The sequence below is a fragment of the Peromyscus leucopus genome, chromosome 4, assembly GCF_004664715.2.
Source record: "Peromyscus leucopus breed LL Stock chromosome 4, UCI_PerLeu_2.1, whole genome shotgun sequence".
Taxonomy (NCBI): domain Eukaryota; kingdom Metazoa; phylum Chordata; class Mammalia; order Rodentia; family Cricetidae; genus Peromyscus; species Peromyscus leucopus.
In genome coordinates this window covers 10763454-10777697 of record NC_051066.1, presented here as the reverse complement: position 1 = coordinate 10777697, position 14244 = coordinate 10763454, and the positions used below count along the sequence as shown (strand labels likewise).

The 14244-nt window shown below is 51.0% G+C and overlaps 1 protein-coding gene across 1 annotated transcript in view; it reads left to right on the top strand.

The window, feature by feature from the left end:
- Ak8 (adenylate kinase 8) overlaps positions 1-14244 on the top strand; it is a 126133-nt gene that overhangs the window by 13321 nt on the left and 98568 nt on the right. Inside the window, exon 5 of the mRNA XM_028883338.2 lies at positions 4363-4431. Within this exon, the coding sequence (XP_028739171.1) occupies positions 4363-4431 (69 nt within the window). The remainder of the gene's footprint in view (positions 1-4362; positions 4432-14244) is intronic.

The window sequence follows — 14244 nt, the reverse complement described above, 5'->3', positions numbered from 1 at the left end:
CCAAGTGCAAGATAGTTTTTTGTGTGTTTGGTATATATGAGAGAGACCGACGAAGAGAGAGAGAGAGAGAGAGAGAGAACATTATGGTGCACATTGTGTGTGTGTGTGTATACATGACAGTGCACATTCGTGTGTGTGTGTGTGTGTGTGTGTGTGTGTGTGTGTATACATGACAGTGCACATTTGTGTGTGGAGACCAGAGGTTGATGATGAGTGTCTTCCTTGATCACTGTCCGACATGTTCTTTTTTCAGTCAGGTCTCTCACTGAACCTGAAACCCACCTCGGCTGGCTGGCTAGTGACCCAGACAGATCGCTGCCTGTTTTACTCCCTTGTCTTGTGTTTCAGCACACCGTTTCTCTTAAATCAAACAGAAATGCAAAGAATATTTTTCAGAATTCCCTTTGGGCCAGGGAGTGGGGATGTGTCTTGGCATTCTTCTCTGAGGTCCAGGCTCCTTCCTCCTCCTGTGGGACTCTCACATCTGCTGATGCTCAGTGTCTGGGCCACTTTCCGGGTCCCCTCAGCCCCACCATCTCAGATCCCACAGCCACAGCCACAGCCATTCATTTGTCAGGGCCCGTTGGCCCTTCTAGTGCTTGGGCGCCAGAGCAGGGGCGCCATGTACATCAGCCAGCCCGGCCAGCCGGTGTGCTCCCTCACGAGACAGAAACACAAGCGTATCTGACCTTCAAGCCGAACTTGTGAACTTCAGCTATCCACCGTGCCAAAGGATCCCTTTTTGTCAAAACCAAAGATTAAAGTAGATTGCAGCCAATAAAGACTTGTTCAGTGTGGTCATGTGACCCAACCACCTGCTGAGCCACAGGCCCAGGCTGGGAGGTGTGCCCTGACTACAGAGTTAAGGTTCACTGGAAGCTTTCCTAAGAGCAGGGCTGTGATACTGCCAGACATGGAAGATCCTGGAATCAAAGAGTCAGAACACCCCAAGGGGCAGCACCGTCCCCCAAGACACTGAGGGTTCGCACAGCTTTTTGTTTATTCTGAACTATATATTATGAAGTATGACAAAGATATGCGGGGATTTGAGACCCTTACAGGCCAGGTCCTGGTTTCAGCTGCTCCTGTCAGGCCCCAGAGCTTTAGGATTGAACCCTCTGCAGGAAGTATGCAAACTGCCTCCCCAGGGGCTCCCCGCTCCAGCCGGCCCCAGCAGCACAGCCTCCCTTGCACCCCGGGTACCTTACAAACCACCTGTAGCCTGGCCTTGGTCATCTAGAGCCAGTCCTCAGGGTGGGAGCTGAGAGCCCAGCCGCACCCGGCACGACTCCCCTCTGTCACTGCAGTTAATTACGTCATCATTGCTGTGTCTGGGCGTCCCCTGAACCATGCTGCATTGGAGCAGAGCTGCCTGTGTTTGTGGAGTGAATAAGTGACCTGAACTTGGAAAGCTGGCCTCAGGGAGGCCTTCTTAAAGCTGGGTTATTCCTAATTCAGGTCTCCACAGTGTTTACATGTATTTCCCCCCTGTATCCCAGGCTGACTGAGTAGCTGAGGATGTTCTTCAACTCCTGATGCTCTGGCCTACACTTCCCAAGTGCTAGACTACAGGCATGTGCCACTGTGCCCAGTTTTGTGACTACAGGTTTAAAATCTGGTTGCTGGCTTCTGTGCTAGCCTGCTAGCCTCCCACATCCCAGGGCCAACACTGCCCATTCCTCCTCCAGTATCATTGGCTGCCTTGTGGCGGAGTCTGCCTCTCATTCCCTCCTTCCTCTTGTCCCCTGTCCCTAACTTCTGCCTCCTCTTCCAGAGTCTTGGGGGGCAGTTCCTGCCATCCCTTAATTTCCTGCTAACTTGCAGCAACTGAGCTTTGCATGGGAAGCTTGAAACTTCTTAAAAATGAAAAAAAAAAAAAAAAAAAAAAAACCTTTTTACTTTTAAATTATACTTTGTGTGTGTGTGTGTGTGTGTGCACGCACACGTGTGTGCTCATGCAGGCTCCAAGGCACTTGTGGAGGTCAGAGGACAATTTGAAAGAGTAGATTCTCTTTTCACCAAATAGGTCCCAAGAATTGAACTCAGGTCATCAGGGTTGGTGGCAAGTGCCGTTCCCCACGCAGCTACCTCTCTGGACCTGGAAAAGGTTCTTGACCGTTCTGACAGAGCTGCTGTCTGTGTGGAAGGCAGGCCAGGGACTCTCAGCTTGTCCTTTTCTGCTGTACTGCTAGAGTCTGTTCTGTGCATTAAAGTGCCCACCTAGGTGACCCAGGGACATTAGGGTCCCCCAAAGTGGAGCCTGGTGATAAGTGACCCAAGCTCATGCCATTCCAATGTGAAATGAAGTCCAATCCTGGAAGTTAAGTGGTCCTGGGGGGCAGAACCAGGAACAGCCCACACACCTGCCACCTCCAAGCATCCAATCAGCATGTCCTTCGAGAGAGGAAGGCTCATTGGGGTGGCGAGCCAGCCACCCCACCACTGGGCCCCAAAGCTGCAAAACCCAAACTGGCTGGAGGAGATGCAGCCAATGCTGTCCCTAAGCAAACAAGGAAGCAGAGTGACCCCAGGCAAGTCCGGGCACTCACACCTGTGCCCAGGAGGAGCCACCTGGGCTCCATCTACCTATCTCTGCCTCTCCCCGCAAAGCCAGGCCTGGGGGCTGCAGGGTGGAGATGCATTACCAGGTTCTGGAAGGAGGCGGCCTGACTCCTGCAAAGACAGTCTGGCAGGGCTTGGAGAAGCAGCCCAGAAGCCCTCGTGGTGATGTGACACATCAAAGCTGCCATCCAGACAGCACAGTGGCAGGGAACGGCGGGGGGCACCGGGATGGGCCTTGCTCAAAGCTGCCACCTAGCCCCTGCTGGGAAGGCTTCCCGAGGCATGCACCCCACCTGGGCCTGCCAACCTTTCAACCATGAGCTTTGACTGCTCCGACTCCGTGCATCTGGGCAGGTACTTCCTGTGTCCCTGTACTTATTTGAATGCTGTAGAAGTAGATGGCATCAGGGAGAGGGGGTGAGCCCTGGGAACATGGCCCAGGAATGGAAGCCGCTCTGGCTGGGAGGGGACTGGAGGGGATGAGAAGAGAAGGTGCTACCCCTCCACGCTTTCTATACTGCCCACCCTGGGAACTCCACTGGACACGTGGGAAGACGTGGGCACCAGCAAAAAGGCACGACTCTGAGGTCATTTTAGGCCAGAGGTTCTCCATGTGAGGCCTCAGTCTAGGAGCAATGCCATCACTTGGGAACGTGTTGGAAATGCAGGTTCTCAAATTCAGAACTCCTGGGGCGGGTTCCAGGAAAGCCACTGGCTGGGCTGAAGATGTGGCTCTGTTGGTAGAATACTTGTCCAGCAGGCATCAGGCCCTGGATTAGATCCCTGATAATCCGAGCACATGGGAGGTAGAGGCAGTGGGCTCAGTCATAAAAGGTCATCCTTGGCTACATAGGAGTTGGAGGAGAGCCTGGGCTACATAAAACCTTGTCTGAAAAAAGCAAGGGCTGTGGGAGGGGGCTGGGGATGGCTAAGTAGGCAAAGTGCTGCTGTACACGCATGAGTTTCATCCCCATGGCCTGTGTAAAAAAGCCAGGCATGTGTCATGCATACTTGTAATCCCAGAGCTGAGGAGACAGAGACAGGAAGGGTCCTGAGGCTAGCCAGCCAGCCAGCCTAACCTAGGTGGAATGTTCCAGGCCAGTGAAAGAAGGAAAAAAAAGCAAGGTAGGTGGCCCCCAAGGTGGAGATACCAGCTGTGGTCATGACTCCGTGACTTCGATGTGTCACTGATTCATAAAAGCCAGGCTTCCAGAAACGTAGCCTTGGCACTATTCAGATGCTAGGGCCGGGGTCTGCTGGTCAACATTCACACTCAGTCGTGTGGGGGTAAGACCTTCTATCATTTGCCCATTTGTTGTGGTGCGAACAATTTCATCAAAGCCAGCTTTTGGTCACCATTGTGAAGTCATTGAATGTGCTGTTGGCGAGAGGTGTGCACACACTCAAGCCTCAGCCAACTGGCTCCCCCTCCTACCTTGTGTGGGGTACGAAGACCAAAGACACAGTTCCTTTCCTTGAGCAATGTCACCACTTCTGGGAATGATAGACACATCCTTGAGCAGCTTGTGTAATGAAAACCTCATTATCTGCACTCATGGGGCATGGGTCAGTGTGAGGTATGCACTCATGAGCCACAGATCCCCTGAGGGTGGGGGAAGCCTGATGCTTGGAGGTAGACATGGAGTTGGGTGGTAAAACATGAGAGGATGTGGAAGGGATGACATGGGTGAACCATTATGGGGAGAATGCTCAGGGGCCCAGTCAAGGGTGCTGCCCGTGTCTGCCCCTCTGAGCACCAGGCTGGGGTTGGGGACCTCACACCATGTATCTTTCCTTCAGAGGATTCCCAATTCGTTGCTTGTCGGCCTGGTCCAGGAGCGCCTGAATGAGGATGACTGCCTCAGGAGGGTAAGACTACATGGCACTGCATGGCCAGGGGTGGTTACCAGAATAAGGGGGAGGGATGTGTCCATCTTTGAGGCTACGGAGAAGGTGAAGCTGGCAACTAGAAGCTGAGCAAAGGCCAGTGTGTGGTCATGGGCTTCAGAGCAGCTGTGGTAGTTGACAGTTCCGTTGGGGTGCTTAGGGATGGCTAACCCACTCTGAGGGGTCCTAGGAGAGAAACCAGCAAAATAAAATTGCCAAAGTGTATGTGGGAGGGGCTACATGAAGGAGCTAGTGACCCTGAAGTATCCAAGGTCTTTGACTTTTGATCTTTTTAAATTTTTATTTATTTCTATTTTATGTCTGAGTGTATGTCTGTGCACCACATGTGTGCAGTGCCCATGGAGGCCAGAAGAGGGCATAAGATCCCCTGCAACTAGAGTCACAGACAGTCTGAGCTGGCAACTGGATCCTGGTCCTTTAGAAGAGCAGCCAGGGCTTTTAACCACCGAGCCGTCTCTCCAGCCCCAGCTTTTATCATTTAAATCATTCCCTGCACAGTTTCAGGAAACCTGGTCCAGTGTTTGAGAGCCAGTCACAAGTGGGTAAAAGGGCCCAGAGTCACACCAGGAGAGGTCAGAGGAAGCTTGGGACAGAAGCGTGTGTTGGATAACAGCAACTCAGGCAGTCCCCTGCCCCACATGCTAGAGAAAGGGTTTTATGCTAAGGCACGTAAAGGTGGGTCCCAGTGTGCCTGGCCTTTCCCAAAACCTATTCACATGCCCAACATGGGTTGAGAAGCAAGTCTGGCTCCAGGGGCCATACAGCACACTCGCTGTCTGTCTGAAGGACGCTGTTCCCTAGGGCTTGGGATGCATCAGGGTGAGCGGATGGCAGAGTGGCAGTTATAACCAAGATGGCCATACTCACGTCAAGTTGATCCCATGTACACCACATTCTCCTTTCCTACTGGTGCTCTAGTAACACACCTGTTGTCCACAGGTCCCCAAGACTCTGTTCTGTTCTCATTTCTCTGCTTATCAGATGTGATCATTTAGAGTGAACTTCACCAGGCTCCTTAATCCTTCCAGTCCTGTTGTCCTCCTGCCTCTGAGCCCACCCAGTGTGGTTTCTACTTGGGTTATTGCTTTTCTAAGTCCTAAAATTTCAGTTGGTTCTTCTTTCTGCCTCCTGTGTCTTTGTCAAGACACTGATCTTTCCATCATTTACTAGATTGGCTTTTTTTTTTTTTTAAACCACCTGCTTTAGAGTCTTTGTTTTGTGAATGATTCCAACACCTGGGCCACACCATGGCAATGGTGTTTTTCTTCCTCCACACGAGTCAGGAGTGGCCTGGATCTCCCTGGGCTGAGTGGGGCTATATCCTGGATGCTCTTCATGTCATGAGACTCTGGGTCCTGTCCTGTGGTGAATGTTGACATTTTTGCCTTGGCAGGTGATTGATTCATTTGGTTCTAGCATGTTCCAACCTGGTGGCTCTGGGTTTTGGGTTGATGTAGACCTTGTTTTCGGCTGTTGTGAGGACTGCAGGGCCATCCCTCCCTCCCTTGCTGCCTCTGTACCAAATCAAAGCCTTCATTTCTCAGCACACTCCTTGGAAGACTGTTGGGGGAGGCATGGTAGCAGGATGTGAGGTGATCAGTCACGTGGCATCCGAGGCAGGAAGCCGAGAGAGACGGATGCTGGTGCTCGGCTCACTCTCTCCTTTTTATTCAGTCTAAGACTCCAGCCCACCGTCAGGATGGGTCTTCTCACCCTATAGATGCTCAGTTAAGCCTCTATAGATGCCCTCCTGGACACCCAGTGATGTGATTCCATGGTGGCTCTAATTCCAGTAAGGCTGACAATACAGATTAATCATCATTTCTCTAAAAAAAAAAAAAATGTTAAAAAAAAGTCTTAGAAGTTCTACCACAGCAAAAGCTAACTCAGGGGGCTGCCTTCCTGAGCTCCCTGATCACTTCCTGTTGTACACCTCAGCCTTCCCGCCAGAAAGTTGTGATTTACTTCTGGGACTCAGCTTTGTGTGTCCTACAACTGTCCCCATTAGGGCGTTTATTACAGGCTCTTGGGCCCCTGTTTCTGAGTCATGCTAGCTGCAGCAGGAAAGCCTGTGGGGCTCCTCCCACATGCTCCCCCACCCTGACCTTTCCTCCTGGCCCTCTCCTTCCCCTACTTGGTACCTGCCTTGAGGATTCAGGATGCGTAAATGTGTGGGGATGACGACAAGGTCGGGTGTGTTTAGTCTATTCTGCCCAGACCTGGAACCTGTGTAACACACATATGTGCAGACATACTATTCTCTCTACCTCCATCCCCCTCTTCTTACCTCCCTTAAAAATTGATTGGTGTGTGTGGGGGGGGCAAGATCTAGAAGAACACCCAGGTTGTTTTTTTGTTTTTGTTTTTAATGTGCAGGTGAATGAACAGCAGTTTTCACAGGCTTACCCTGTGTGGTCCAGTCATGTGAATTATGAACAGGTCACATATAAGCTGAAGTCTCAGGGTCAAAGAGGGGTCTGAACTGTTTTTGTGTTCTTCTTACCTCAAGCCACTCACAGCCAGCCAGCCCAGGCATGAGCAGGTGCCCAGATCTGGGGCTCTTCTGGCCAGCTGTGCTGTGGTGAGATCATTCCGGGCTTGCTGACTCCATGTCTGTGTGACAGCCACTTCGCGCTGATGTACTACCAAAGCAGCTAAATACAGGTGTCATGAAAGGGCAGCGTCTCTTCCCAATAAAACTTTACAAAAACATCCAGGATTGGCCAGGTAGAGATACTGGCCTGTGCTGCAGGAGTCTCCCTCCCTGGAGGGGCTTGGCTGCCAAGGTGGTGGGAAGGACATGCCTGTGGAGGTGTTCGTGGACCTTCTCTCCAGCTCCCAGCCAGGACTGTAGGGGAACAAGGAGATGTGACTGACGTAAGGAGTGAAGAGAGAGGAAAAGTGGGAGCTTATCCTGCTGTCATGTAACTGGGGATAACCTGGCTGGCATGGAAACCCAGGCACCTGGAACCAGCTGGGCAGCTCTGAGAGTCACCGTCCCTCTGGAGCCTCATAATAGACAAAATAGTACTGATTGGTGCAAGTGTCTTTTCTCATGTCACTGCATCCCGGCGGTGGCAGGCAGTAAGCGTGGAAGCTTAGCTGGCAAGGCAAAGCCACAAACGCTTCAGGCTCAGTTACAGAGTGGTTTTGTGTGTCCTGGGAGCAAGCTGCAGTCACAAGAACTCAGCTGCCCTCTGTTTCTATCTGAACACATTAGGAATGCGACACACAGGCCTGGAGAGATGGCTCAGCCTTGCAGCTCTTGCAGAGGAGCAGAATTCGGTTCCCAGCACCCACATCAGGTGGCTCACAACTGTCCATAACTCCAGCTCCGGGGCATCTAATCTCTTCTTCTGACCTCTCTGGGTAGCTGCTTATATACATGCAGACATACACATGTACACATAAATAAACAAATCTTTAAAAATGAAACACGAAATTGACAGTGACCCAGCTGGTCGGGGCTGCCTGGTCTCTACCAGACATTATGGGGTGATGGTTTCAGAGAAACTGAGGCTCTTCAGTGATTTCAGTTGTATCTCAAGCTTTCCCTCCAGGATACACAAGAGTCATATGGCTCACCCTGGCTTTGCACCTCTGATCCTTGTGCCTGTGTGTCCTGAGTGCTGGGGTTACAGTCATGGACCACCACATCTGGTTTATGCAGTGCCAGGAATGGGGCCCAGGGCTTTGCATATGGCAGGCAATCACTCTTCCAAGTGGGCTGAATCCTGAGCCCCAACAAAGGCTAATGTCCAGCAGCCCTTCTTGAACCTGTTTACAAGCTTCATCCATGCAGCCTGTTTTCACAGTATACCTGCAGTGTAGACCAAGTTCAAGGTCAAGCTCCTAGGGTCCTTGCCAAGAGTTCCCACTGTCAACAGAATGATGACATTTACTATTACTGATACGTTTATATCATAATTGCTGCCTTGATTCTATCTTATTATATGTGATGATACTGTGTTGTGATTGATACTGTTGACCACACAGACATTTATAACACTTATTGCCATGGTGACTGATGATGGGAACAGCTTTATCTGCTATGTCTCATTGCAGGCCACCTCTACTGTTTGGAAAGCCTGTGACTGCTAAGCTGTTGGTGGCCCCTCTGATCGGGCGGGTGGCACCTGTGGTCGGGCCCAGTGCACCTTCAGTACCTCACCTAGTTGTGATTTTTTTGTTTTGTTTTGTTGTTGTTTTTTGAGACAGGGTTTTTCTGTGTTACCCTGGCTGTCCTGGAACTCACTCTGTAGACCAGGCTGGCCTCAAACTCAGAGATCCGCCTGCTTCTGCCTCCTGACTGCTGACTACCGGGATTAAAGGTGTGCGCCACCACTGTCTGGCTTGTTGTTGTTTTTCTTGCTGTGTGTGTGTGTGGAGGCCTGAGTCTGGCATCAGTGTCTTCCATGGTGGTTCTCCACTTTCCTTTACTGAGGAGGGAGCTCCTGTCACGATGGGGTGTCTCCTGGAGGCTTGGTCATTCTTTCCTCCTTCGTGCCTCCATTTCCCCACCTTGCACAACAACAGGGTTGTCCTTGAAGACAGGGGTGCCTCTCTGACCTGCATGTCTGTGATTGTGATTGTGTCCCAGCCGTTGTTACCTGCGGGGAGAAGAAGCACCTCCTTCAATTTGTTTTAAGATTTCTTTTAACCTTCAAGGGGCATCTGGAGCCGTTTTCATCTCCTCCCGACGGAGACAGATTTCCAGGGCGAGGCGAGGCTTCTAATTATGAGCTTTGGTTGTTCAAAAGCAAAACAAACCCTCACCCCAAACAAGCAGGCGCTCTCGCTTTTCGGGAGGAAAATGACACATATGCATATTCATTTATATGGTAATTATTATTATTTAGCTACACAGGGACTAGAACTGATCATTTAGAGCACAAAAATATTGCAGGAAATAGCATTCAGGGAAACATAACCCATCAGAAGTCTGTGGTTAATGCCCTGGTTCTTTTCTTTCCTCCGCTTTTTTCTTCTTTTGCGATCTCTTTGAAGAATTTTATTTGAAGTGACCATCAAATGCATTAGAGAAAGAGAAATTAGCAGTTCGTTTCAGAACTATGAAAAGGTGGCAGCTCAACCTGCTAGAGATATAGGAGGTGCTCCTTAGGGACAGTCGAGTCCCTGAGGTCACAGTGTGCCCACATCACTTCTCTTGGATAAAGGAGAGCTAAGAAGGCAGGCGTGGGCACGGGGATGTGCATAAAAAGGGTCAGAACCAGAGACTCTGGCACCCTGGCCAGTGTGTGTGTGCTGTGTGCCATGGATGGGATGGTTGGCACGCTTTTTCTTGGTCCAGCTTTCTGCAAGTGCCTAGGGTTCTTCCCATGGCTTCCTTCATGTTGCTTCCCGTCTGCTAGCATGCAGGAGGCCCTGGTTCAATTCCAAGCACTGTGTCAGAAAGAAAAACAAACATCAGATGAATGCAGTTTTTTAGCCACAGTACATCCATTCACATAGTTCAGGACTCAGAAACCACCAGAGGACCTTCTCTTGGCCACTCCCAGCTGCCTGGGGTGGCTCCTCCCCTCAAGACAATGTGGAGAGATTTGCCTCGAAAGCTCACCCTTCAGAAGATGCTGTTATACACAGAGGAAACACCTGTTTCTTTAAAATAAACATGAATCTGGGTGTGGCACATATCTGTAACCCCAGCACTGATGGGTCAGAGTCAGGCAGATCCCCGATTGCTTACTGGCCAGCAAGTACAGCTGGATCAGTGAGCCTCTACATGCATACTCTCTCTCTCACACACACAAAACTTTTCCGGGCAATGTCCTTAGAGCCTCCCCCCCCCGCCCCCCCTGGGCTGCCTGCAGTCAGCTTCATCCCTCCATCACCCACCTTCCCTGGATGGCCTCTTAGCCCTCCTCTGGACTGGCCCTACCCAACTCAGGACCTTCACACTCTGTGGCACATAGAGGTTCCTGCCTTTGGTTTTCTACTTCCTGGTGCCTACATCTTGTGTAGTCCCCTCCTCTGGAGCAGGTGAGGTCATGGCCTGGCATCACATCACACAGTAATGTGTCCCGGGAGACTGGAGAGGGACGTTCTCCTTGTTGGTACCATACAAAGAGCAAGCAGGTTGGAGGAGCTCCCATGGTGGCCTCTGGGCGCAGCAGGCCGCAGCCAGCCTCCACCAGCAGGAACAAATGGATGCTGTCCCAGTCTGAATGAGCCAAGAAGGGAGTTCTTCCTCACTCGAGCCTCCAGAGGAGAACACACTTCATTGTGCGCAGGCCTCTGTGTTTGTATGAGTGACACAGTGCCTTCCTTGTGACGTGTATTGTAAACAGCTGCAAGTCTTTCCTAGCTGAGGGGAGGTGGGGCATCCTTGCGTGAATCAGCTCCCCTCTTCCGTGTTCTTCAGCCTTGATTGTCCGCCTGGATCTGGTTTGGGTGACAGGACCCTGTGAACAGGGTCTGCACCAATGTGTGATGCCACATTGACAGCAGCTGACCTAAAGCTCTGTTGGCGGCAACCCCTTAGTTCTGGCCCACTGGCCCTCAGAGCACAGCCATGTCCTCACCACTGTCCAAGCCTCAGTTCCCCTCCCCTAATTATTTGTGTATCTGTATGTGTATACATGTGTGGTGTCTTCCCCAGTCACTCCACATTATATCATTATGTAATAATAATAATAGTAGTAGTAGTAGTAGTAGTAGTAGTAGTAGTAGTAGTAATAATTTAGGCATGTATGTGCAGGTGCAGGTGCCAGTGGACTTCAGAAGAGGACTCTAGACTCCCTGGAGCTGGAGGTGTAGGCAGCTGGGAGCCACCTGATGTGGGAGTCCCCTAGAAGAGCAGCAGGTGCTCTTAGCCTCTAAGCTGTCTCTCCAGCCCTTCCACCTCTGAGACAGGGTCTTCTGCTTTTACCCAGGGTTTGCCTGTCTGCCTTCCCGGCTGGCACTGGCACTACAACTGTGTGCCAGCACACTTGGCTTTCTTATGTGGGTTCTGGAGATCCAGGTCCTCACGCTTGCACAGTGAGTGCTCTACCGACACAGCCGCTCACCAGCCCCGGTTCCCTTCTTCTGCCAAAGGTTTTAGGTAGATAGCTTCTGAAAAAGAGTCTACAAATTATATGTATATGTGTATACATATGCACACACACACACACACACACACACACACACACACACACAGATGAAAGTCAGTGCCATGGCACACCTATACTCCCAGCACTTGAGAAGCTGAGGCAGAAGGATTGCTGAGAGTTAGAGGCCAGCCTGGGCTACAGTGTGAGATCCTTTCTCAAGCAAAGAGGATACTAAGAAAATAAGTTGGAATTCATCCATGAGGCAGGGTGATGATCTGCTTTGTGTTTTAACATCAGACATCTTGATGGTTTGCAGTCGGAAAGTTTCTCCGGTTCTGCCTGGCTGGCGGTCCCACAGCTGCTTATAAAATAATTACTCAGGCTTATATTAATTACCAATTGCATGGCATATGGCAGGCTTCTTGCTAGCTGGCTCTTATAACTTAAATTAACCCATTTCTATTCATCTATGTTTTGCCACGTGTTCTGTAGCTTACCGGTCTGCTGGCATGTTGTTCCTTGGGCGGCAGGCTGGCATCTCTCCTGCCTTTCCTTTCTCTTCCTGTCTCTCTCCTTGGATTTCCCACCTGCCTCTCAGCTGCCTTGCCATAGGCCAGTGCAGCTTTATTTATCAACCAATCAGAGCAACACATATTCACAGCATTCAGAAAGACATCCCACAGCAATGGTTGAACCTTATTTCTGTTCACTGAAGGAATTAAAGAAAAACATTGGAAAATTCCACTGCATAAGGCACCACATCAACATGAAAGATGGGCTCTGAAGAAATTGGACCCCAGGCCTCAAGGTGTGCTGCCACTTGGGGGTGTAGCAGTTGAACTTGACCAGGGTGTGGGGACCAAGGTTGAATGAGAGACTTGAAAACTTCAAAGACTTGGGTCTTCAGATGGGAGTCACCAGAGAGCCCTCCACAGTCCATCTAAACCACCCAGGGCAGCAGCCACACCATCTCCCTGAAGGAACCGGAAGACAAGTGTGTCCGTTAGTGCTGACACCTCCAAGTAAACTCTCCACCCTGACCACACCGCTCTGTTGGATCTTAACCACCACCACCCTTCTGTGGATCAGCAGCAACTTGGAAAGGGTTTTATTGCCGTGGTGATGCAGAACTTGGGAGCGATCCCAAATGTCGTTCATTCCCTGCTTCCATCAGTATTTATGGAGTACAGGGTCTATGGAGCACAGGTTCTGCTGGGTACCATATGAGAAGCATGGGACACTCAGTGAACAGTGCACCGGACATTGGTTTCCTCTCTTTGCATTACAAACTGAGGGGCTTAAAATAACCCATTTAGCATGCTGTGAGTCAGGATCTGATCTCAGCTACCAGGATTCTTTTCTCTGGGTCTGCAATCAAGAAGTGGGCTGGAAGCCAGTGGACACACAGCTGGGCCCACCCCTGCTAGTTGGCGCCACCTCTCAAGATAGCTGGGCTGGGGCATGCAGACAGGAAGTGACTGGAGAGTCTCCCAGGCGTGGGCGCTGCAGTGCATGGCCTCAAACAATGACCGCCTCGTTCTCTGAGGAGATCCAGCCCAGTGCTCAATGCCATGCACTGCCCTTAGGTCCAGTCAGACAGGTTAAGACACTCCACTGCCGGAGGAGCTCAGTGAGAACCGTCGGAGTGTGACCTAGGGGTTGAAGACTGATGCTTGTTCCTCTGTCCCTTATGCTGGAGAACAGTGTCAGCTGGGCGAGCGTGGTGGCACACAGCCGTAATCTCAGCACTTGGGGAGGTGGGGGAGAAGGGAAAGGGAATGGTGGGTAAGAGGGAGCAAGGAGGGAGTGGGAGAAAGCAGAAAGGAAGGGGGCCTGGAGAGATGGCTCAGCGGTTAAGAGCACTGGCTGCTTTTCCCGAGGTCTTGAGTTCAATTCCCAGCAACCATATGGAGGCTCACAACCATCTGTAATGAGATCTGGCGCCCTCTTCTGGCTTGCAGGCAGAACACTGTATACATAATAAATAAATCTTTAAAAAAGAAGAGGAAGAAGAAGAAAGGAATGGAAAAAGGAAGGAGAGTCTTGCATACTTTGGGGGCGGGGCTCGAAGTATACCAAGAGTCTTAAGCAGCATTGTCAGGACCGTGATCCAATGAGGAGTAGGCAGGAGTGCACAGTCTTTCCCACAGGGGCCCGGAAGGGAAAACCAGCCGTAGCCAGCCTCCTGGCCCTCTCCACTTGCCCCTAGGCTGGAAGTTGGGATGAGCTGAAAAGGCACTGGGTATAATTCAAGAATCCAGGTGACTTCTGCATTTCAGACTTGGGGGTGGGGGTTGTTGGCAGAGGAAGAATACAACTGCTCCCTTGAGAAGAGAGTAGTCTGTGGACCACTGCCTCCCTCCCAACCAATCAACAGCCGTCTCCATCACAGCTGTGCTTGCCGCAAGAGGCCATCACAACCCGCCTGGGCACTACTGACATTCCTTTGTAGGAGGGAGTAGGAAGGGTCACTGGACCCTCATCTGAGTGGTGGCGCATGCCTTTAATCCCAGCACTCGGGAGGCAGCACAGGTGGATCTCTGTGAGTTCGAGGCCAGCCTGGTCTACAGAGCGAGATCCAGGACAGGCACCAAAATTACACAGAGAAACCCTGTCTCGAAAAACAAAAAACAAAAAAAAAAAAAAAGCAAAACAAAACAAAAATAATGGTGAGCCAGCGTTTGTCAGCACACACAGTGCCCGTAGCCCTGAACAGCTGGCC